Here is a 23,963-nt window from a genome sequence, read left to right as displayed (position 1 = left end):
ATTGACCTTTCAGTTTCAAGTTCCCATTATGACCTTTGCAATCAGTTAATTGTATTTTAGGACTGTTAAAAGAGGGCGAGAGTTTTTAGGGAGCATATTGAATTTAGCAGCCTGGAATTTTCATCAGGAAAGTGAATATTTGTGATTTTCTGCTGTTGTTTTCTCTGCAGAACAGTTCTTTCAACATTCCTTGGCTTGGTTTGAAAGGCTATGTAAATATTTCTAAGTCCCCTTTGTCAATGCTTGAAATGGTGAAGGCCTGCTGTACTGACCACCCAAGGTCTGATCTCCATGAGTCCAGGAATAGTTATACTGTTTTCCTCTGTGTTTTGGCAAAAATGGTGAAAAAAGCAATGGGGACCAGTGGCATTCATCCTTGGAAACAAATCAAAGGCAGGTATGTAGTGATCACCCCCATTTGTCCAGAGGCCATGTACTTATTTACATTTGTACATTGTCAATCATATTTAATGAATGCGTACTGTGAGCAGAACACTGCTCACCGCTAATCTCCTCACCATACCTCGTTCTCGCCTGTCCCGCCATCGACCCCCGGGCCTGGAATGCCCTCCCTCTGCCCATCCGCCAAGCTAGCTCTCTTCCTCCCTTCAAAGCCCTACTGAGAGCTCACCTCCTCCAGGAGGCCTTCCCAGACTGAGCCCCTTCCTTCCTCTCCCCCTCGTCCCCCTCTCCATCCCCCCATCTTACCTCCTTCCCTTCCCCACAGCACCTGTATATATGTATATATGTTTCTACATATTTATTACTCTATTTATTTTACTTGTACATATCTATTCTATTTATTTTATTTTGTTAGTATGTTTGGTTTTGTTCTCTGTCTCCCCCTTTTAGACTGTGAGCCCACTGTTGGGTAGGGACTGTCTCTATATGTTGCCAACTTGTACTTCCCAAGCGCTTAGTACAGTGCTCTGCACACAGTAAGCGCTCAATAAATACGACTGATTGATTGAACACTGGACTAAGCACTTGGGAGAGTACAGCATAAGAGTCGGCTTTTTTTGTTTTGGGGTCCTGTCTTATGCCGTCAAGGTCATTTCCGACCCATAGTGACACCATGGACACGTCTCCCCCGGATCGCCCCGCTCTCCTCCTGCAGTCGTTCTGGTAGTGGATCCAGGGACTTTTCTTGAAAAAAATGCGGAAGTGGTTTACCATTGCCACCTTCCGTGCAGTAAATATGAGCCTCCGCCCTCACCTCTCTCTCGGGCCGCTGCTGCCCAGCATGGGTGAGTTTTGACTTGTGGCGGATTGCCTGCCACTCGCTAACCACTGCCCAAGCTAGGAAATGAATGGATAGGCCTCTGCCTGACTTTCCCTCCCATGGCCGAGACTGGTAGAGGACTGGAAACTCCCCAGGTGCGACCCTGAGAGGGGATCTTTTTGGGTAGGCGCAAGGAAATCGACTTGGACACAGTCCATATCCATCATAGGGCTCACAGTCTTGATCGCCATTTTTGCAGATGAGGTAACTGAGGCACAGAGCAGCCAAGTGGCTTGCCCAAGGTCACACAGAAGAAAGAAGGCAGACACAAGGACTCCCAGTTCCATGATCTAGCCACTAGGCCACTCTGCTTCTCAAATATTTGCCCCACTTCAGCCCCCTCGCCCCCACCTCCAGCACTTACATACATATCTATCCATTACATATTTAGAATAAGGCCTTTCTCCCTCCTCTAGCCTGTAAACTAGTTGAGGCAGGGAACACGTCTAACAATTCTGTTGGATTGTACTCTCCCAAATGCTTAGTACGGTGTTCTGCACATAGTAAGCGTGCGATGGTGGTGGTAATGGGGTGAAGAGAAGCCAAAGTAGAAGAAATCTGAAGCTCGGCAGCCCTTAGTTAGACCAAGGTCTAAGTCCAATAGACTAGGCCTTGCGTTTAGTGCTTTTACCTCAGCGATAAGAAATTGCTCAAGGGAAAGAAGGGGCCAGCACACTACCACCACCATTAATCATCCCCACTTTGAATAAATTGACTCCTTAAGTTACATAATTTAGTAGCATGTAACGAGGATTTGGCCGGAATTCTGTTTTCATTAAGAAGCCGGGCATTAATTGAGGCATGGAAGATGTACGATATATAGCTGTCAGTGGCACTTTGCTATTAAGTGACATTAACTGATTTTGCAAGGTTTTATTTTTTTGGTGGGTGGCCCTCGTAAAGCAGATGTTTTTATAACAATTCTTCGTGGGGATTGGAGAAAAATGGTGTTCCAATTGTAATAGTTGGTCAGTGGGTGGGGAACTAATCTTACTGAGGGAAATTTTAAAAAAATTCACATTAAGCTACATAGCCTATTTTTGCTGTACCTTAAGCATAATCTCACTCACTTTCAGATTTTTAAAAGAGTGTTCCAATTGTAATAGTTGGTCAGTGGGTGGGGAACTAATCTTACTGAGGGAAATTTTAAAAAAAATTCACATTAAGCTACATAGCCTATTTTTGCTGTACCTTAAGCATAATCTCACTCACTTTCAGATTTTTAAAAGAGAAAACTCAGAGAAAAGATTACGGAAGGCTAGAATAAAAGGAAATTTGATGAAACCATTGTTCTGTGATGGGCAATCAGTTGTATTTGTTGAGCACGTACTATGTGCAGAGCACTGTACTAAGCGCTTGGGAGTGGACAGTTCAACAGAATTAGCAGAAACATTCACTGACCTTAATGAGCTTACAGTCTGGAGGAGAAGACAGACATTAATATGAAGAAATAAGCAGTTTATAAGTTAAAGATACATAAGTGCTGGAGGGTTGCCAGTGGGGTGAATATCAAATGTCCAGAGGTCACAGATAAATTCATTGTCGTATTTATTGAGCGCTTACCGTGTGCAGAGCACCAAACTGAGTGCTTGGGAGAGTATAGTACAACAATAAACAGACATATTCCCTGCCCACAATGAGCTTAGAGACGAACTTATCCAAGTGTGTAGATGACGCAGGAGGGAGAGAAAGCCAGGGAAAAGGGAGCTTATCAGGCAAGGCCATATGGGCAGGTTTCTAGACCCTGAAAAATTGATTACCATATCTCGCTGAAATAACCACTAAGTCCTCCCACTCTCCAGAGTGAGATGATTCTTCGGTGGCGGCTGGAAAGTAGAAATGGAAGCCACTATGCAAGTGTGAAAATTCTCTGTCATTCCAGAAGGAAAATCTTCAGCTGCTCTGAAACCAAGGGAAAACCGTAGGGTGTTGGGAGCGGGGGAATGCAGGAAAAACAAAATCAGATGTAAACTTGTCTGGGATAATTTTAATGATTTCCATTATACGGGGTGGCTCATTTTCAACTCCTCACTGAACAATATGGTTTCATTAAGACTCCAGTCAATCAATGGTATTTATTGAGCACTTACTATGTGCAGAGCACTGTACTAAGCTTTTGGGAGAGCACAGTACAATGGAAGTAGCAAACATGTTCCCTTCTCACAACTGTAGCAACAAGCTCGTTCAGCACAGGTAATGTGACTGTTATAGTGAGGAAGCAGCGTGGCTTAGTGGATAAGAGCACAGGCCTTGGAGTCAGAAGACATGGATTCTAATCCCGGGTCCGCCACTTGTCTGCTGTGTGACCTTGGGTAGGTCACTTCACTTATCTGTGCCTCAGTTACCTCATCTATAAAATGGGGATTAAGACCGTGAGCCCCATGTGGGACAGGGATTGTGTCCAACCTGATGATGATGTAACTACCCCAGTGCTTGACATAAAGTAAGTTAACAGATACTGTCATTATTAATATCGTTTTATTGTACTCTCCCAAGCACCTAGTAAAGTGCCCTGCACACAGTAACAAATACCATTAGTATTATTATTATTATTATTTCAGTAAGCGCCCAATAAATTCTAGACTGTGAGCCCATTGTTGGGTAGGGATTGGCTCTTTTTGTTGCCAAATTGTACTTTCCAAACACTGAGTACAGTGTTCTGCACACAGTAAGCACTCAATAAATGCGATTGAATGAAATACGATTGACTGACATCTACAAATCAACATCCATTTATTTTCTTTGCCCACAGAATTTATTCGAAATTTCACCGAAAGAGAATGGAGGAATTGACAGAGGTGGGGCTCCAAAACTTTTTCAGCCTGTTCCTGGTATTAGCCTCCGTCGCGGAGATCGAGGACGTGGCCAGCCGAGCTTTGGATCTCCTGACTTTCCTCCGCCCCGCCTCCGTCACTCCTTCTCAGAGAGCGCTGATTTGGAAGGGCCACCTGGTCTTCCTCCTGATGTACGTCGAGAGAAACCTGGACGTTGGCGTCCTCTCCGAGAAGCTCGCCAAGGATTTCTGCGAGAGGGCAAAGAGCTTCCTGGTGTCGAAGAGCGACGTGGAGCAGAAGCGGAGTCTCTGGAGGCTTCTCGCCGTCTACGTCGATGGCGTGCAGGAAGTTTTCGAGACCAGCTGCTTCTTGCACCTTTCGCAGGAGAAGCTGCTCAACGAGGGGTTCAGTATGCTCCTGCCGGCTTGTCGAGAAGCAGAACTCAGCGTGGTGTTAAACTTCTTACAAGCCGTCCTAGCCAGACTGAGGTAAGTTCTCGACCACGGCACGAATGTTAGCGCTTCTATTGTTTTTTCTTCTATTTTTTTTTTAACGGTGTTTATTAAGTGCTTACTGTATGTCCAGCACTATTCTAAGCACCGGAGTAGATGCAGGATAATCACGTTGGAAACAGTCCATGTACCACGTGGGGCTCACGGTCTCAATCCTCATTTTATAGATGAAGTGACTGAGACGCTAAGTAATTTGTCCAAGGTCACGCAGCAAGCATGGCAGAGCTGGGATTAGAACCCAGGTCCTCTGATTCCCAGGCCTGTGCTCTTTCCACTAGACCATGCTGTTTCTTGTGTTACGTTGCTTGTATAATAGCATCCCCTATTATTGATTTGTTATTAAATAAAAAGTGTATATACACACACACACGAATGAGAGACAAAGACTAGAGCAAAGAACGTTGTCCTTGGGGTTCAAAGAGGACACTATCAATAGGAACATAGTGAGATTCTGTTTCTATACTTATTATTATTGCAATCATATTTATTGAGTGCTTACTGTGCACAGAGCACTGTACTAAGCCCTTGGGAGAGTACAATACAGCAATAAACAGACACATTCCCTGCCCACAAGGAGTTCTTCAAGGATGTCGATAACTTGTATCATCTTAATTTTAAGAAATTGCAATTTTGGTCCAAATAGCTAAGATTAATGGTAATAAAAGTGCACAAAATCTGTCCTGAAATGACAAATTGGGGAATAGGATGCAGATTGGAGATGAAGAAAAAAAAAAAACTTCCATTTTGAAGAAGTTGATGTACAACTGGGAAAATATTCGCTAAAAATAAACGTGAATTTCTCATGTTCATGTTTGTTGCTATAAATGATGGAACTTCACATTTTCAGTGGTTGCTACACACACTGCTGTTTTGGTCAGGGTCTCGTCTGGGTTTCTCAACATCTGTAGGATGGCTGTTTGGCTAAAGCTCTTTTGGCAGTCAGTCAATCGCATTTATTGAGCACTTACTGTATGCACAGCATTGTACAAAGCAGTTGGGAGAGTACAGTAGAACAATATAATAATAATAATGGCATTTAAGCGCTTACTATGTGCCAAGCACCGTTCTAAGCGCTAGACACAGACACGTTCCTTGTCCACAATGAGCTTACAGTCTGAGACGAGAGCCAACCTCAAGATTTGTGGTCAAAATCCCATCTGAGCCACTCAGTAGAGAGTAAACCCAGAACGCATCAAGAATGGTGGAGAGCATACACATCCTTGTAACTCTTTATAGCATCGAAAAGATCAGCTCTAACTTTTATTCATTCCAGAAAATTGGGTATTGCCATTGAGCTGTGGTCATTGATGGAGTAGTAATTGAGAACTTTATAGAGGAATCGAAATGTCAGAATTTTCTATTGACGGAAACATTTCAAGTATATGGATTTTTCTGTTGTCAACTTCAACTCGAGATTTGCAGTCTAAGATGATCCCCTTTAGGGGTGACGAGTCGTTGGAAGTCAGTCTAGTTTTCCCAGGGTGGCATTCTTGTAAAATTTTGTGTGAAGGAAAACTCACACCCTAATATTTCATTCCTTTGATAATGCAACCAGCTGAACCCAGAATTGCATCGCAAGCCACTAAGTCCGTAGGGGACACGCATGGTGGTATAACTGGCTATATCCCTTTCTTTGAGAAAAAGGAATTTCCATATCCTTTACAGACTGAAAAATATTACTATTTCCTTAGCTTTATTACAGTTCTCAGGGGAGTGGTAACCGCCCCCCCCCCCCCCCGCCAACCCCATATTAGTTCATTTTAATTCCATAGTCATCTCCCCAATGGATAGAGAGTATTAATTTCTCAAGGAAAAAATAGCCTTCAGAAGAAATGTTACTACCCATGCTATTTTTACATCGCTATTCCCTTCTGCGAAGTTAGGCTTGAAGAAACACTACCCTGTGTGTGAACATGTACAAATGTCTTTTAACTGACTGTAAAGTGTTTCACAAAATCCAGGTCTTAGTAATGTCCAGTATTTTGTGTGTTCTTTTCACTGTCAATCAGTCGTATTCAGTGAGTGCTTACTACATACAGAACACCATACTGAGCGCTCGGGAGAAGGCATAGCAAAGAAGTTGGCTCACGTGTTCGTTCCCAGCTCACATTGAGCCAAAGCATATGTTTGAGAAAAGAGTAGGGCATACCCCTGCTCTAGGCTGTAAGCTCACTGTGGGCAGGGGAATGTGTCTATTGTTCTGTTGTAATAATAATTATGGTTGTACTCTCCCCTACTAGACTGTGAGTCAGTATGGACAGGAATGTGTCAGTCTCCCAAATGCTTAATACAGTGCTTTGCACACAGTAAGCGCTTGATAAATACAGTTGAATGAATGAATAATCAGGGGGCTCACTGAAGAAGGACGGGAACAGCGATTACTAATATGTTTTATGGCACTTAGTGCTTATTTTGTTCCAGGTGCAATAATAATAATAATAAATATTATTATTATGGTATTTGTTAAGCAATTACTATGTGCCAAGGACTGTTCTAAGCTCTGGGGTAGATGCAAGGTAATCAGATTGGACACAGTCCCTGACCCATCACAGTCTTAATCCCCATTTTACAGATGAGGGAACTGAGGCCCAGAGAAGTGAAGCCACCTGCCCAAGGTCACACAGCAGACAGGTGGTGGGGCTGGAATTAGAACCCAGGTCCTTCTGACTCCCAGGCTTGTTCTCTATGCACTGGGCCACACTGCTTCTCTATACCTAGTGTCCTGGCGTTTAGAATTGAAATACGGACACTGGCAATGTCGATTTAAACAATCGCTTCTCACGACAAAATCAAACTGTACCCTGACAAGGCTTTATCCTATGGCAGTCATTACCACTTAGGTAATTAGTAACCACTAGACCATAGTAATAGAAACCAAAAGCTTAAAACGTGCTGTAGAATGGCAAAATAGAAGCTCCTCAATTATTTCTTTCGCTGTGTAATTGAGACCACGAAACTCAGGCCTCGCTGAACTGGCCCTTTAATTGCGTGGCCCTTCATATCTTTTGACCCCAGTCATGACATCTAGTAAAGAGTAAAGTTAGAGAAATTAGAGAGAACTTGAAAACACTCTCCTTAAGTGCTGTGGTCCGTAGAAGGTAATCAGAACGGACCCATTCTCCTTCCATGTGGAGCTCGCCGTTTAAGAGGGAGGGAGAACAGGTTTGGTGCCCATTTTCAGCTGAGGAAACAGAAACACAGAGCGGTTAAGTGACTTGCCCAAGGTCACTTAGCAGGCAAGTGGCAGAAGCAGGATAGAGCCCAGGCCTCCTGACTTCTAGGCCTGAGCTTTTCTACCTTAGAAACGGAATTTGTAATGAAAGTGGAATTTTGGCAACATAATTCCAATTAAGTACTAAATTGAAGTGTGGAAAGGGGTGATGCTGTATCTGATGGTTGGGGAGAAAGGCTAAGTGGGGAAAATGATGGGGTCTAAGTATGCTGAAGGAGCAGGATGGCCTACTGGAAAAAGTACCAGCTTGGGAGTCAGAGGACCTGGGTTCTAATCCCTGCCCTGCCAGTTGTTTGCAGTGTGACCTTAGGTAAGCCACTTCACTTCTCTGTGCCTCAGTTTCCTCATCTGTAAAATGGGGTGTCAAGGCCTGGTCTCCCTCCTACTTAGACAGCGAGCCCCACGTTAAACAGGGATTGTGTTCAACCCAGTAGACCTGTATCTAACCCAGCGCTTAAAACAGTGCTTGATTCAGAGTAAGTGCTTAATGTATGGCGTGATTATTATTATTATCACCATTTGTAATATTCAAAATGCACAATTTAAGCTTTGACCTAAACTTGTTTCAATCTCTAAATGAAGTCGGTCTTTTAGTAGGTTTCATGCTTTTTTTTTCCAGCCAATCGGTTTTCAAGTCTAGGAAAATCTCTTGGGTTCTGGGCATCTACTTATTTCCCATTTGGAGGAGCAATTGAATCACGAGAAGGAGACAGTGATGGAAAAAAGTGGATCGCCTTTTGTCTTTAGTAATCGGTTTAGCTTTGATTTGTTAGTACAGTTTCCAACGGCTAATTGCACTTCCTGCAATAAATGTAATTCTGACCACTAATTCACTGTGAATGCCAAAACTTCTAGGAAAAAGGCTGGAAAAGCAACTTCTTTTGCCAATCCACTGTGAGCTGCACAGGAGCTATTGATCCGCTGCTGCTCGGAACCTGGAATGTGGGAGATAGAGTGGAGGGGAGAGCGAAGTGTGTATGTTACAAATCACGGAAATAAATTCCGCTGAATGTTAAGATCCTCATTTAGCCGGAGTGCTCTGTTTTTATCTCTACTCTGTCAATAGCATATAAATTTGGAAGTGCAGATTTGGTGCAAGAGATAAACCGAATGAGGTTCGTGGTGCAGTTAACTTATTAGAAAGGGCATCTTTTTTTTGTTCCCCCCTCTTGGAATGCCTGCTGGGATGCAGGGAATTAATTTCTGAAAAATACTGTGCATATTGGAGAAGGGGATTTAGGCATTGATAGTGTGTGGGTTCAAGATTGGTGAGCAGTTTTTAATTAATAAAAATTGAAGTGGGGGGTCAGATGACCTGGGTTCTCATCCCGACTCTGCCACATACCTGCTTTGTGACCGTGGGCAAGTCCTTTTACTTCTCTGTTCTTCGGTCTCCTCACCTGCAAAAAGGGGGTTCAGTGCCTGGTCTCCCTTCTGCTTAGACTGTGAGAGCCCCACGTGGGACAGGATTATCACGCTTCTACCCTAGTACTTAATGGAGTTCTTGCCACATAGTAAATGCTTAACACATACCACAATTATTTTTACCTTTATTAATAGTGTTAAAGATAGTTGTAGTATTTATTAATAGTATTAATACTATCAAGTATAGTAGTTATAGTATTTACAGTCTTCAGCAGTCCTCTGAATACCATGGACTGAACTGAGCACTTGGGCAAGAATAGCAGAAGTAGCAGTAATAATAATAATAGTATTTATGTGACTTTGGGCAAGTCACTTAACTTCTCTGTGCCTCAGTTACCTCATCTGGAAAATGGGGATTAAGTCTGTGAGCCCCCCGTGAGACAACCTGATCACCTTGTATACCCCCCAGTGCTTAGAACAGTGCTTTGCACATAGTAAGCGCTTCATTCATTCATTCAATCGTATTTATTGAGCGCTTACTGTGTGCAGAACACTGTACTAAGCGCTTGGGAAGTACAAGTTGGCAGCATATAGGGACGGTCCCTACCAAACAATGGGCTCACAGTCTAGAAAGGAGGATGATGATGATTGTGTTACTTGTTAAGCGCTTGCTTTGTGCCAGGCGCTGTACTAGGCACAGGGGTAGAACCAGTGTTTATCAGGTAAGGTCCAGCAACCATTTTAAACATGTAGCCATTGCTTCCCTCAAAGAAACAGCATGGCCTAATGGAAAGTGCGTGGATCCAGGTTCTAATCCCTGCTCTGACACTCATCTGCTGTGTGACCATTGGCAAGTCACTTAACTTCTCTGTGCCCTTGTTACCCCATTTGTAAAATGGGGATTAAGACTGCGAGCCCCATGTGGGACAGGGACTGGGGCCAACGTGATTGTCTTGTCTCCACCCCATCAATTACTGCAGTTCTTCGCACATAGTAAGCGCTTAACACATGTGAGCCCGTTGTCGGGTAGGGACCATCCCTAGATGTTGCCAACTTGTACTTCCCAAGCGCTTAGGGAAGTGCTCTGCACACACTAAGCGCTCAATAAATACGATTGACTGAATGAATGAAAATACCATTTGGAAAAAAAACAAACCACCTGTCATATGGCAGAATCCAACTTCGTACAGGGTAATAGAAGTGAGAATAGCAGAGTCATCTTAAGCAAATTCCTTTTTGTGCCAGATTTCCCCAGAATCAAAAGCTGAGCCCCAGGTTGCATCCCCTGAAATACAAAGTGAGGGACAAAATGACTTAGCGTGATGATGCTTCAGGGTGAATGGAAACTGATTTCTTCTGGATGGTGATTTAAAAAAAACAACCACCAAAAAACCATGGTACCTGGAGCAAGAGGCAAAATTAGCATTTAGCTCATTGGACCAAATTGGGACCTTTACCGGTATATCCTGATTTGTCCCTCTGGTAATCATAGAGTGTTAGCTGTTTTTCTGAAGTTGAAACACATTGGTGTGATTACGAAAACTTCAAAGTAATAAGTTTTAAAAGCAAATGGAAATTAGAAGCGAATCCAGTTGCTTCAAACCTTTTCGATATCAGGAGGGAGAGGTGAAAGCTTCAGTTGATGTATTCCGATTGATGATCTCTAGTCCCGTTGGCATCTTTGACTTGGGAAAGGGATGAAAATGGCGATTTCTGCCTTTTTAAAATCCAGGTGGGTCTCAAGTCCTTGCATACATGTGAGGTTTTTTTGTTTTTGTTTTTCTTTACACTGTGCTGGATAATAGTATTATATGCAACAGAGAATTTACAAGTACAAGGAAGTGAGATCACTGATTAAAGAGGCAAGTGACCCCCTCCAGGCTCTTAAGGAATAATAACTTCGTTGCCAGTTTCTTCTAAGTGAGGATAAGGATCACAGGAGCACTGTTTACTGCAGATTAAATAGCATAAGTGAAAATAAGGACTCGGTTATGTTAACTAAATGTCTCAGTAGTTAAAGTTTAGAAGGTCAAATAGTGGTAACAATCCCCTTCAATGGACCACATTACCTTTCTGGAATCATATTCCTAGTTTTCCACTTTCCTTTATTTGAAGTTATTGTAAAAATGGCAATCTTTCATTTGTTGAGTTAGGGGTAGCCAAAAGCTATTCCCTAGTTATAGCTATTCATGTTGCTCTATTTAAGGGCCTGTCAGTGCTTCCATTATAAGCCCTTATTTTCAGGGTTGTATAACGTTTCCTCGGGGCCAAAGCGTGGCACGGAAAGTTTCGTGAAATTGTTGTTGTTTTTTCTTATTGAAACAAGTGAGAAATTTTTGTGTGCTTTTTGTTATACTCTTTCATAAAACGACTTTTGGGGGTTTTGATCTTTGAAGTGACAAATTTGGGCTTTGAGTATGTATTTTGTCTCCCATTCAAGGAAAGTTAGAAGGTATAGAGTTTCTTACCACGTAGTCAAGATGGAATGAATTGACTGGTAAACTAAGCAGTTCTAAATGAAAGAGAAGAGAGGTAGACCATTTCTAGTAATGACATTTTTTGTGTTCTTGCACATTGTGATGTGAAAAAACATTTTAAGACAGTTGAAATCATCTGATATATAATTGTTTTTTTAAATTGGTTTTGTTCATTCAGTTGTATTTATTGAGCACTTACTGTGTGCAAAGCACTATACTTAAAGAGTACAATATAACAATAAGCCGACACATTCACTGTGCACAACTAGCTTACAGTCTGGCAGGGGAAATCAGAAGCCTGGCGTTTTTAAAAGGTTACTCAGTAATAATTGTGGTATCTGTTAAGCGCTTACTCTGTGCCAGGCATTGTACTGTAAGCTCTGGCCTGGATACAAGCAAATCAGGTTCTAAAGTGAATAGAAGGGCAAATTTCTCTTCTAAAACTCAGTATTAGCTTCCTGAACAACAGTGATGGATGCACTTCAAGTAATGGGTGAATCCAGGTTGAGAGAGAGAACAAACTCCTTATTTATCACGGACTCTGACTTCTAATTTGGGGGTAATTACATAATGATGGCGTTTGATAAGCGCTTACTAGGTACAGAACAGTTTACTTAGCACTGGAATTCTTGCACTATAAGCAGATTGGACCCAGGGACTATCTCACATAGGCCTCACGGTGTAAGAGGGAGGGGATGATACAATTTGTTCTTGTTCCTTTTTCTAGTGAATGAGTACCGAATTTATATATCCAAGTCAGAAGGGAGTAATTTAAGAGTTTCATGAAATGCAATGAATATTTTTACCTCTTGTGTGTAAGTGGGGTTACTCTGATTTGTGCTTGAAGAGAAAACGGTCTTAAAAAATAAGGGTCTCCAGTGTTTGCCATTTACAGTTGGCTTGTTAGAAAAAGTGAAGAATGTAGAAGTGATTAGAAAAATGAACCAAGCTCAGAGATTTATTTTTGTCCCCATTTCATCAAATTTGAAACTCTGCTATTGTGCTGCAAATTTGGGATTGTGATACAAAGAATAGTTTATTAGATTCTATTACTTTTCCCAAATGCGAGTGTTCTTGGGGGGTGATTATTCCATTTTTAAAACTTCATATATAGAGTACAACTATTAGGGCGTCAGTGAAAGTGAACCCAAGATGTGTATGCAAGGTTACCTGATTAATAGTTCTTTGTCTGATTTCTTGGTATATGTTGAAATCCACTGTGTTCTGCACTTTGTAAAGCCATCTCTTTGGTTTGAAACTTTAAATTTTCCTTCATATAAATTTGCAGGACTAATCCAGATGTCATTTTCCCAAATAAGTAGGCGACATTCCATAGCGATCCAATTGTATTTAAAATGAAGTTGATTGTGTCTGTTCTATTTTAGGGAGTAATTGAAATAAAGAAAGAAAATGGCAACTTGGAGCTGGGGTAAATCTGGGGTAAAAAAAAAAAATTCTACCCCCACATTGATTTTTAAAGTAAATGATGGATAGGTAAAATGTAACTAGTATCATAGAGCAGCAAAGTACATAGCTGTTATAAGTTTAACATTTATATTCAAATAGCACCAAAATAGCCCCATTCTGGCAATTTTAGTCAGCGCATTCATTTTCCCTATTGTTGGGAACTCCACTAAAAAGTAATGTTATGAGGATTGACTTTTTCCACTACCAATATCCTTGAAGAAGATGCTTCTTAAAATAAAAATGAAATTATTTTCAGCTGGGCCAAGCTCCTGCTGATTTCACCCTGTTGTGTTTTGAAAAAAAAAATGATGCCTTTCTTGTGAAGGACATCGGTATACATTTGTTTATGGAGGAAGTAATTCACCTTGGGAAGAATTATTTCCAGAAATGAGCTTTTTCTGCCCTATTTCCTCCTGCTTTCTGAAGGAGGAATGATTTCATTCATTCTGATTTAAATTTAATAACATTGAGTACAAATATACATGAAACTCGTGTCGGAAACTCTTAATTCCGGGTGTTCCTTCTTTACCTTACAATCTGTCTATTTCTCCCCTCTCTTTAGGTATCTCTTGTCAGATTTCAAGCTTATTTAAAATGAAAAGAAAGCTGAAGCAATTTTCTTTATTCCATTTCAGTCTCCTAAGGCCCAGTTCCCCCTGGTGAGCTCATAGCAACAGGGGGGTTTAAGGGGATTCAGCTCTCTGCAAATTAATGTCTCACATCATGAAAATTCAGGAGTTTTTTATAACATATATATATGTACATGTATCTTGAAAAGTAATACAGTGAGTGTGAGTATTATTTCTTGCCAGCGGGTGGAAGATGAATGATTTTGTCACAGTTTTACTGCTTGATGAGCAGTGTCTTGGGGGTCAGCCTTAAGTCTGTGTCACTATGCTGCTCATTACTCTTGAGCTAAATAAGGGCTGATTGGATCTAAATTGCCCGGCCCACAGGCTCGCAGATGAGCTCAGCGAGCTGGGGTCGGCCGCTATTCATCCCGGGAGTAACCCCGGTGCGCAAAATGCCGCATTAGAACACCAGGAGAGAACCAGGGGCTGCCGACCGCTGCCAGCAAAAGAAATCGAAGTGTAAAGAAAAAAAGACCCACTTTGATGCCGCCATGGTAGAATCCGAAACGGAGGAAGTGACAGGTTGAAGCAGCATGGTTTGGGGAATAGAGCACGGGCCTCGGGGTCAGAAGGTCATGCGTTCGAATTCCGCCTTTGCCACCTGTCTGCTGTACGACCTTGGACAAGTCACTTCACTTATCTGGGCCTCAGTTCCCTCATCTGTCAAATGGGGATTGAGACTGTGAGCCCCACATGGGATGGGGACTGTGTCCAACCCAATTTGCTTGTATCCACCCCAGTGCTTAGTACAGTAAGCGCATTGCAGATACCACAGTTATTATTATTAGGCTCACATTTCCTCCTGCCTTCAAGACTTAAATGCACTGCCGTCTCCTTGAGCTTAACATGTACTTTCCAAGCGCTTAGTACGGTGCTCTGCCACTCAGTAAGCGCTTAATAAATATGATTGAATGAATAAAACAGAACTTCTTATCTTCCCACCTAAACCCTCTCCTCCTCCTGACTCTCTCTCACTCTAGTCCATACTTTAGTCTGCCGCCCCGATCATTTTTCTCTAAAAACGTCCAGTCTATGTTTCCCCACTCCTCAAGAACCTCCAAATGGGACAGGGACTATGTCCAGCTCGGTTTACTTCAATCCACTCTAGCTATCAGTACAGTGCCTGGCACATAGTAAGCACTCAACAAATGCCATTATTATATTATTACGATTACTGTTATTATGTAATACAAGGATGAAGCTCGACACTAACTACCTGCTCTCACTGGCTGAGTTGATGCCGCCTGCTGCTGTCAGACTAAACGGAAACTAGTTTACCACTCATTCCTCATGCTAGCCATACTTAACGTATCACTATGATAATAATAATAATGATGGCATTTATTAAGCACGTACTATGTGCAAAGCACGGTTCTGGTGATCGGACAGAGAATTCATTCACTGAAGAATGATGAACTCTCTCTCAACTACATTTTTTCGTCTTTCATTTTCTCTTCCTTTCCAATCTCTGTTGAAGAGATGGTAACCGAGGAGCAGTGTGGCCTGGTGGATAGAGCCTGGTGGAGACCTGAGTTCTAATCCCAGCACCGCCACCTGCCTGCTCTGTGACTTTGGGCACGTCGCTTCACTCTTCTGCACCTCAGTTAATTCATCTGTAAAATGGGGTGAAGACTGCAAGCCCCATGTGGGACAGGGACTGTGTCCATCCTGACTCATACAGTTGTATTTATTGAGCACTTACTTTGTGCAGAGCGCGGTACTAAGCGCTTGGATGAGCTTGTATCTAACCCAGCACTTAATACAGTACCAGGCACATAGCGCTTAAGAAAATACCATTAAAAAAAATACAGAAAGACTGCTTAACTTGTTCTTTTTGAAGCCTAAAGGCTTTTTGAAATCCTCCAAAAATATTTTTGTCAGGCGAATAAACTACTGCTGCATCAGGTTAGCACTCTTATTTGGTTCCATAAGAATAGCATTAAAAAAAGCACTAAACTTAATATAGTTTCCAACAGGAAATAATATAGAATGTGTTCAGGTGTTCTCTAGGAAATACAGGTTGACAAAAACAATATAGCTTTATTAAAAACAGATAAAATAGAGTCAAAGCAAATGTAGAAATGTAGTCAAATAGCATGTGTGCAACAATAATTTAAGACCTTTCCATTAAATTCATAATTTTCAGTGTTCTCTTTTATATCTTACCTTCAAAAAGACACTTTAGCCAAAATAATGGGTTTTAATCACTCTACTGAGTCATCAAAAAGAAGCACTGTGGCCTAGTGGAACGAGCATGAGCCTTGGGGGTAAGAGGACCTGGGTTCTAATCCCACCTCTACCACTTGTCTGCTGGGTGACCTTGAGCAAGTCATTTGACTTCTCTGTGCTTTAGTTACCCCATCTGTAAAACTGGGATTAAAGCTGAGAGCCCCCGGTGGGGGACGGACTGTGTCCAACTTGATTATCTTGTACGTACCCCAGTGTTGAGTATGGTGCCTGGCATATTCATATTTATTGAGTGCTTGCTGTATGCAGAGCACTGTACTGAGCGCATGGGGGAATACAACTCAATAAGCATACACATTCCCTGCCCACAGTGATCTTACAGTCTAGAGAGTAGTAAGCTCTTAGCAAATGCCATTTAAAAAAATCAAATAATGCCAAATGTTGAGGAGGAGTGGAACAGGGAGGTCTCTAGGCTAATGTAACGTGGCTGAAAGAAAGCAAGATTCAACAGTGCTATCACAAAAGTGCTGGAAAAAGTAGCATTTTAGCAGGGAAGGGCTGGTAGGCCTTAATCTGTGTGAGAAGTGTGTGTGTAAGAGAGTTATAGGTAAAAATACCTCAAGAAACCTGTCCCTAATAGACTGTATTTTCATTTATTTCGGTGCTCGGCACACAGTAAGCACTCAGTAAGTACAATTATGAGAAGCAGCATGGCCTAGGGGATAGAGCTTGGGCTTGGGAGTCAGAAGGTCATGGGCTCTAATCCTGGTGCCACCACTTGTCTGCTGTGTGACCTTGGGCAAGTCACTTAACTTCTATGTACCTCAGTTCCCTCATCTGTAAAACAGGGATTAGGTTCATTGGGTGATCCTTCACCTTGATGTTGAGCGATTTAGTGAACGATAATTCCGAGTTCATCCTGTCCACACTTATGATTTTGTAGACTTTGGTCCTGTGTCCTTATCAGTCTGCAACTTTGGAGACTAAGATTCCCGAAAATTTCGGCCTGTCCTCAAAAGGAAGCCTCTCCGTTCTCCTGACCACTTTCTCCGTACCTTCTCCAACTCTACGTGTCGGAGAAACAGCGTGGCGTAGTGAATAGAGCACAGGCCTAGGGGTCAGAAGGTCATGAGTTCTAATCCCGGCCCCACCTCTTGTCTGCTGTGTTACCTTGAGCAAGTCACTTCATTTCTCTGGGCCTCAATTCCCTCATCTGAAAAATGGGGATTAAGATTGTGAGCCCCACATGGTACAGGGACCGTCCAACCCAATTTGCTTTTATCCACCCCTGTGCTAAGTACAGTGCCTGGCACATAGTAGGCGCTTCATAAGTACCATAAAAATTATTATTATTATTATGTTCTTCAAGAGATGTGGCAATCAAAATGATGCTTTGTTTGTTTTTCTCATTTCTGGCAATGCCCGGCATTTAGGTAGCCTTTCTAGCTGCCGCCTTGCATTGAACTGATGATTTAAAAAAAAAAAAAAAGAAAAGAGTCCTCACTGACTCTGAGATCTCTTTAATGAGTCGTGACTGATAGCGCAGACCCCATCACGATGTAGCTGTAGCTTGGATTATTTTTCCTCGGGTTCATTACCTTGTGCTCGCTCACATTAAAACTCATCTGCCGGTTTCTGACCTACTTTGGTTGTTTCTAGAAGACTCGTCAGTGTTAATTTTCTGATTTTTATCACTAGGAGCTGAGAGGTCTGGGTATAAACCAGGTTCAAATTCAGGTCTTCTGGACCTAACTGGAATCCACTTAATCTGTTCCTTTTTGAGAGAGGAAACAAAATTGTCTTGTATCTACAATTCAAAGTCTCTTGATTCTTTAGTAGATCTTATCTAGGCATAATTGAAATTAAAGAAAAGGATGGAAAAAGCGGTATCTTTTCCCAGATCCTCTATCTCAGTGGGAAAATTATACCTCATTGCAGTGATTTTGTTTCACAATGCAAAATAAAGAAAATTGCAAGTTGGTTTTTTTTTTTCATTTTTTCCCAAGTCCCTTAAGTCATCATCTATAATGACTAAGTTAAAATAATGGGAGAGAAAATCTACCCCAGAGTTTATTTAAATTTTAACATACAATAACAGAATGCTTTAATTTACGTTTTGTTTTTAATTAAAATATTAAGCAGTTCCGTTGAGTCATTTCAGAGTCCGTCCTTTGCAGAATAGAAATTAAAGTATCAATAAATGGAATTCATTGGGAACATTTAAGCCTTAAACACAGCATAGCAGTAATAGTATTCAAGCGCCTCTGCTCGTCAACGTGAAGCCGTGGGTATGTATTTTTTCCACATAAAATGAGTATTAACACATTTTCAAGCTCAGTTTGGTGTTCGTAGTACTCTCCTCTTAGGCAAGAGATCATCTTGTGAGGGAAATGAGTGTCACTATCTCAAACTCAACTTGCATTGTGGAAAGAGAAATACATCAGCAGATGAGTACTCATCAGACCTAAAGAACTGATCGTTCTTCATCAACAAACAGGTTGGGATTTGTGTTATTGACAGAAATTACAGAAGTTAAACATGTACACTGCAGCTTTACTATAACCTCCTCTAGGAGCCCAGGGAATGCCATGTTTAATTGTTTTGTCCTTAGCAGTCGAATATGAGAAAAATAAAATGGAAAGGAAATAGAATAATATTTCCGTTATGCCGTAAGAATAATTACGGCACTTAAGTGCTTACTATATGCCAAGCACTGTTCTAAGCGCTAGGGTAGATTGAAGTTAATCAGGAAACATTGGTACTAGTGTGGAATCAGTGTTACTAGCTTAGATGGGGGGGTGGTATAATCTTTTCTTTGTGGGAAATGTTGAGGACAATATGATTTTTTTTTTACTGTAATGTTTTAGAAACTAGTAATCTACAGACTTAACAGCATACCTTTTCTACAGCCAGTACAGGAAAATGAAGAGGGTTATATGTTTTAGGACGAACTGGGTTCTAGTCCCGGCTCTGCCACTTGGCCGCGGTGTGACCTTGGGCAAGCCACTTAACTTCTCTGTGTCTCAGTTACTTCATCTGTAAATTGGGGATTAAGACGGCGAGCCCTATGTGGGACAGGGACTGTGTCCAACCAGATTAGCTTGTATCTACCCCAGCTCTTAGTACGGTGCCTGGCACATAGTAAGCACTTAACAAATCCCACAGAAAGACAAAAATCCACCCACTTCTTGTGTAGTAAACAGAAGCAATGTGGCCTATTGGAAAGAGTGTGGGCCTGGGAATCAGAGGACTTGGGTTTTAATCTCAGCTCTGCCGATTGCTTGCTGTGTGAATTTGGGCAACTCAGGTTATCTGAGTCTCAGTTTCCTCAACTGTAAAATGTGAATTCAATAACTGTTAGCCCTTCTATGTAGCCTGTGAGTCCCATGTGGGATAGGGAATGTGTCCAACCAGATTAATTTGTTTCTACCCCAGTGCTTAGTACAGCATTCGACACATAGTAAGCATTTAAATACAGTGATGATAATACTAGTAATATTAAGTGTTTACTGTGTGCAAAGTACTGCACTAAGCTCTGGAAGAGAATACACATAATATCTTGGAATTAGATAAAATACCTGCATAAATCCCTATCTGGCTGAGTATTAGAGGGTGAGAAGAGAGGGAGGGGGAGAGAGAGAGAGAGGGGAAAAAAAAGAAAGAAAAGGATGCCATTTCATGATGTTCTTGCTCTTCCAGTGAGCTGGGATGAGATCACTGGGGGCAAGGAACTTGTCTACCAACTCTGCTATATTGTATTCTCCCAAGCACTTAGTACAGTGCTTTGCATAGGGGAAGCAGTGTGGCTCAGTGGAAAGAGCATGGGCTTTGGAGTCAGAGGCCATGGGTTCAAATCCTGGCTCCGCCACCTGTCAGCTGTGTGACCTTGGGCAAGTCACTTAACTTCTCTGTGCCTCAGTTACCTCATCTGTCAAATGGGGATTAAGAGCGTGAGCCCCACATGGGACAACCTGATCACCTTGTAAACTCCCCAGTGCTTAGAACAGTGCTTGGCACAGAGTAAACACTTAGTAAATTCCATCATTATTATTATCCAACTTGTACTTCCCAAGCGCTTAGTACAGTGTTCTGCACACAGTAAGCACTCAATAAATATGAATGAATGAATAAATCCAATTGAATGAATGAATTAATTGATTCACTTCCTCTTCAACTAAAAGAGGGTGCAGTTGGTTTCCCATCAGGGTTAATTAAGCCCTAGGGCAATGCTTAAACCCTGCCAGCGACTTGAAGAAACAGATTTAACCCCTCTAGACTGGAGCCTCATTGTGTACAGGAATCAGGTCTGCCAACTCTGTGGTATAATAATAATAATAATGGCATTTATTAAGCACTTACTATGTGCAAAGCACTGTTCTAAGCACTGGGGAGGTTACAAGGTGATCAGGTTGTCCCAAGGGGACTCACAGTCTTAATCCCCATTTTACAGATGAGGGAGCTGTGGCCCAGAGAAGTTAAGTGACTTGCCCAAAGTCACACAGCTGACAAGTGGCGGAGCCGGGATTTGAACTACTCTCCCGTGACATTGATTGATTGCTAACCAAGCTACGGCTCCTAGTTGAGGGGAGCGGAATGGTTTTATCCAAGAGTTGATCCTCTCTAAACTGTCAGCTCCTTGTGGGCAGGGAAGGTGTCTACCAACTCTGTTTTATTGTACTTTCCCAAGCCACTCAAAAATCCTCTTCCGAGCCCCCTTCCCTCCCCTTCCCCCCAGCGTCCCGAGCATTTATTACAATTCTTTTAATATAGGTAAGCGAATTACTGCAGGATTCCAGATAGTGTCACAGTAAAAACCAGGCAGGGAATCTCCATCTAGTCTTTTGGCACCCCCTTGCTGTTTGAAACGAACACTGTTCCGAAGAAAACATTTCTTAATGATGCCTTCAAAGCAGCCCTATTTGTGCCCAAAGTGACAACCGAAGTACTTTCGACTCCAAATATTTGTTGGCGCATCACGTTTCTTTTTCCTACAGCAAAGACAGCTCAAATGCCCAATTCTTCTGTTGTGGTGAGCCAAAAGTTGAGCGGTATTTTGGGTTTTTCTTTTCTTGAAAGGAGACCTTTGCTGTGGGTACAGGGTGAATGGAATGGGATAAAATGTAGTTGATGCAGGAGTTTCATCATCGTCTGGAAGATTAAAACAGAAAATGAGAATAATAATAATTGCGGTATTTGTTGTGCACTTACTCTGTCTCAGGCACTTTTCTGAGTGCTAAGGTAGATAGAAGGTAATCCAGTTAGACACAATCCCTGTCCCACAGAGGGCTCACAGTTTTAACCCCCATTTTACAGATGAGGTAACTGAGGCCCAGAGAGGTGAAATGACTTGACCATGGTCACACAGCAGAAACATGGCAGAGCCGGGATTAGAACTGAGTTCCTCCCAAGCCCGTGCTCTGTCCACTAGGCCTCGCCATTTCTAATGCAATGAACTGAATTTCATTGTATTAGAGTTCGTTACGAAAGGAGTTCCATTGGATAAAGCGTTAAGTCCAAGAGCCAGAGGACTTGAGCTCCACGGCTTGCCTGCTGTGTGACCTTAGGCAAGTCACTTTGCTGGGTCTCAGTTTCCTCAATTGCAAAATGGGTATTCAATACCTGTTTTCCCTCCTACTCAGACCTTAAGCCCCATGGGGAACAGGGACTCTATCCAACCTGATTAACTTGAATGTATCCCAGCACTTAGAACAGTCTTTGACACATAGTAAGTGCTTAAGAAGTACCATATTAAAAAACAAAAATAAAAAAACCCATACTGGAATGAAAGTCCAGTCCTGTGGTTAAGGCCCTGTTCCCCGTTCTGTAATCTTTTCCTGACTGTTAGCCAAATACCTGAAACTCTTCAGCAGTCATCTCTGTGGGTAAATTAATAATAGTATAATTATAAGATATTATATATAATATAAATATTAATGATTGGTAAAATTAATAATAATTTTGGTATTTGCTATGCTTTCACTATGTGCCAGGCACTGTACTGAACGCTGGGGTGGATGCAAGCAGATCGGATTGGACACAGTCCCTGTCTCACGTGGGGCTCCCAGTCTTAATCCCTATTTTCAGATGAGGTAACTGAGGCTCAAAGAAGTGAAGTGACTTGCCCGAGGTCACCCAAGCTGACAGGTGGAGGAGCTGGAATTAGCACCCAGGTCCTTCTGAATCCCGGGCCCCTGCTTTTTTCCACTAGTCCATTCTGGTAGTGAGGTAGGGCGTATAGCAGGGAAAAGAGGAAGAATTAAAATCATTCCAGTCAAATGGTTTAATTGATGCCTTTGCAGTTAAGCAGAGCTCCCGCTTAACAGAAACACCCTTCAGCTACCCAGGATTTTGGAAAGTTGGAGGGCACTCATTTGCACATAAATAGCCATTAACTGATAAATTCCCAGAGGTCTCCTGTTGCATGTTAGTGGTTCTGACCTACTTAGCTAGCTTTAATTTGTTTTACAGAATTATTATAATTCCATCCCTGGTACTTAAACTTTGTGATTAATGCATGCCTCACAATACAATTAAAGTATAATTACACAGTTTTGCAGTTTGCTATCACAGTGGCATTATTATTACAAAGAGCTGGGTTTTGCAAATATTAGAAGAATTAGGGGTTCTGATTCCCATCGCTTTTGCCGTTATTAAATGATTATGTTAAATGGGACCCCTTTATGTCTGGAGAATGGATTGGAGAGAGGGGAATCATTAAGTAGCTCATCAGATGGCTAGGATATGATTGAGCATAGAGATTTATGATCATTTCTGGATTCTGTCTGTGGTTAAAAGTTGCAGGTAAATTCACTCACCTGAATCAGCTGCCCATGAAATCTCTTAGAGTATCTGTGCAGTTCAGAGTTGTTTCTGTTTAAATGTAATGCTGCTATTTTGCTTGGGTTTTCCGATTTGATACATTGATTCTGTCCAGTTCTCTGCCTGGAATCTGCCACGTTCTCCCATAGTCAGTACCGTTGAGATTATGGTACCGTGGGGAAAATTCTCAGGAGGAAGAGATCACAATTGTTGAGACCAAAGCCTCTGAAAGAGGATCCTAAGGCAGTTCATTTTTCTTGTAGTTTAGACCGTTTTTTAAAAAATTTGCCAAACGTTGGTGATTTGGTCTTTAAAAAAAACAAAAAACAAAAGCGTATTCTGAATTCTTGGTCACTCATCTGTCATCTTGGAGATCTCGTAGACTGTAAGCTTGTTATGGGCAGGGAACATGTCTACCAACTGTTAAATGATATGCTCCTGATCGCTTATTACAGTACACTGCACACAGTAAGCGCCCAATAAATACCATGGATTGGTTGATTGGTTATCTCTACGAAGAGGGAACTTTAGAGTTGGAAATTTGTTCCATTATCTCCGGCTCACAGAGCTCGGAAAATTCATTCATTCAGTCGTATTGCATCCTCACTCTGTGCAAAGCACTCAGTTCAGCTCTTGGGAGAGTACAACATGAGTTACTGTTTTTGGTGCTCTTGAGGTGTTAGCAATTAACCTGATTTCCTAGCTAAATTGCCGTAGCTAAATTCATTCAATCGTGTTTATTGAGTGCCTACTGTGTGCAAAGCACTGTACTGAGTGCTTGGGAGAGTACAAAATAACAACAAACAGACACATCCCTGCCCACAACGCGCTCACAGTCTAGAGGGTAAATCAGTGGCATTTGATCTCATTCCCAAATTTGACAAAAAGACACGCTCACAGTCTAGAGGGTAAATTAATGGCATTTGATCTCATTAGAGAAGCAGCATGGTATAGTGGATACAATCCGGGCTTGGGAGTCAGAAGGTCATGAGTTCTAATTCCAGCTCCTCCACCTGTCTGTTGTGTGACCTTGGGCAAGTTACTTCACTTCTCTGGCCCTCAGTTACCTCATCTGTAAAATGAGGATTGAGACTGTGAGCCCCACATGGGACAACTCGACTACCTTGTAACTACCCCAGCGCTTAGAACAGTGCTTTGCACATAGTAAGCGCTCAATACATGCCATTATTATTATTATTCCTAAATTTTTAAAAAA

General features: G+C 41.9%; 1 protein-coding gene across 2 annotated transcripts in view; it reads left to right on the top strand.

The window, feature by feature from the left end:
• The window catches only part of MMS22L (MMS22 like, DNA repair protein), a 71,360-nt gene that overhangs the window by 20,536 nt on the left and 26,861 nt on the right, over positions 1-23,963 (top strand). For both annotated transcript variants that reach the window (XM_038761245.1, XM_038761246.1), the window contains 2 exons: positions 171-397; positions 4,035-4,544. In XM_038761245.1, coding sequence (XP_038617173.1) covers positions 171-397; positions 4,035-4,544 — 737 coding nt within the window. The remainder of the gene's footprint in view (positions 1-170; positions 398-4,034; positions 4,545-23,963) is intronic.

This window comes from Tachyglossus aculeatus, chromosome 19 (genome assembly GCF_015852505.1).
Source record: "Tachyglossus aculeatus isolate mTacAcu1 chromosome 19, mTacAcu1.pri, whole genome shotgun sequence".
In the NCBI taxonomy this organism is placed as follows: Eukaryota; Metazoa; Chordata; class Mammalia; order Monotremata; family Tachyglossidae; genus Tachyglossus; species Tachyglossus aculeatus.
The sequence above is the reverse complement of the archived record's forward strand: the minus strand, read 5'-3'. Positions and strand labels throughout refer to the sequence as shown.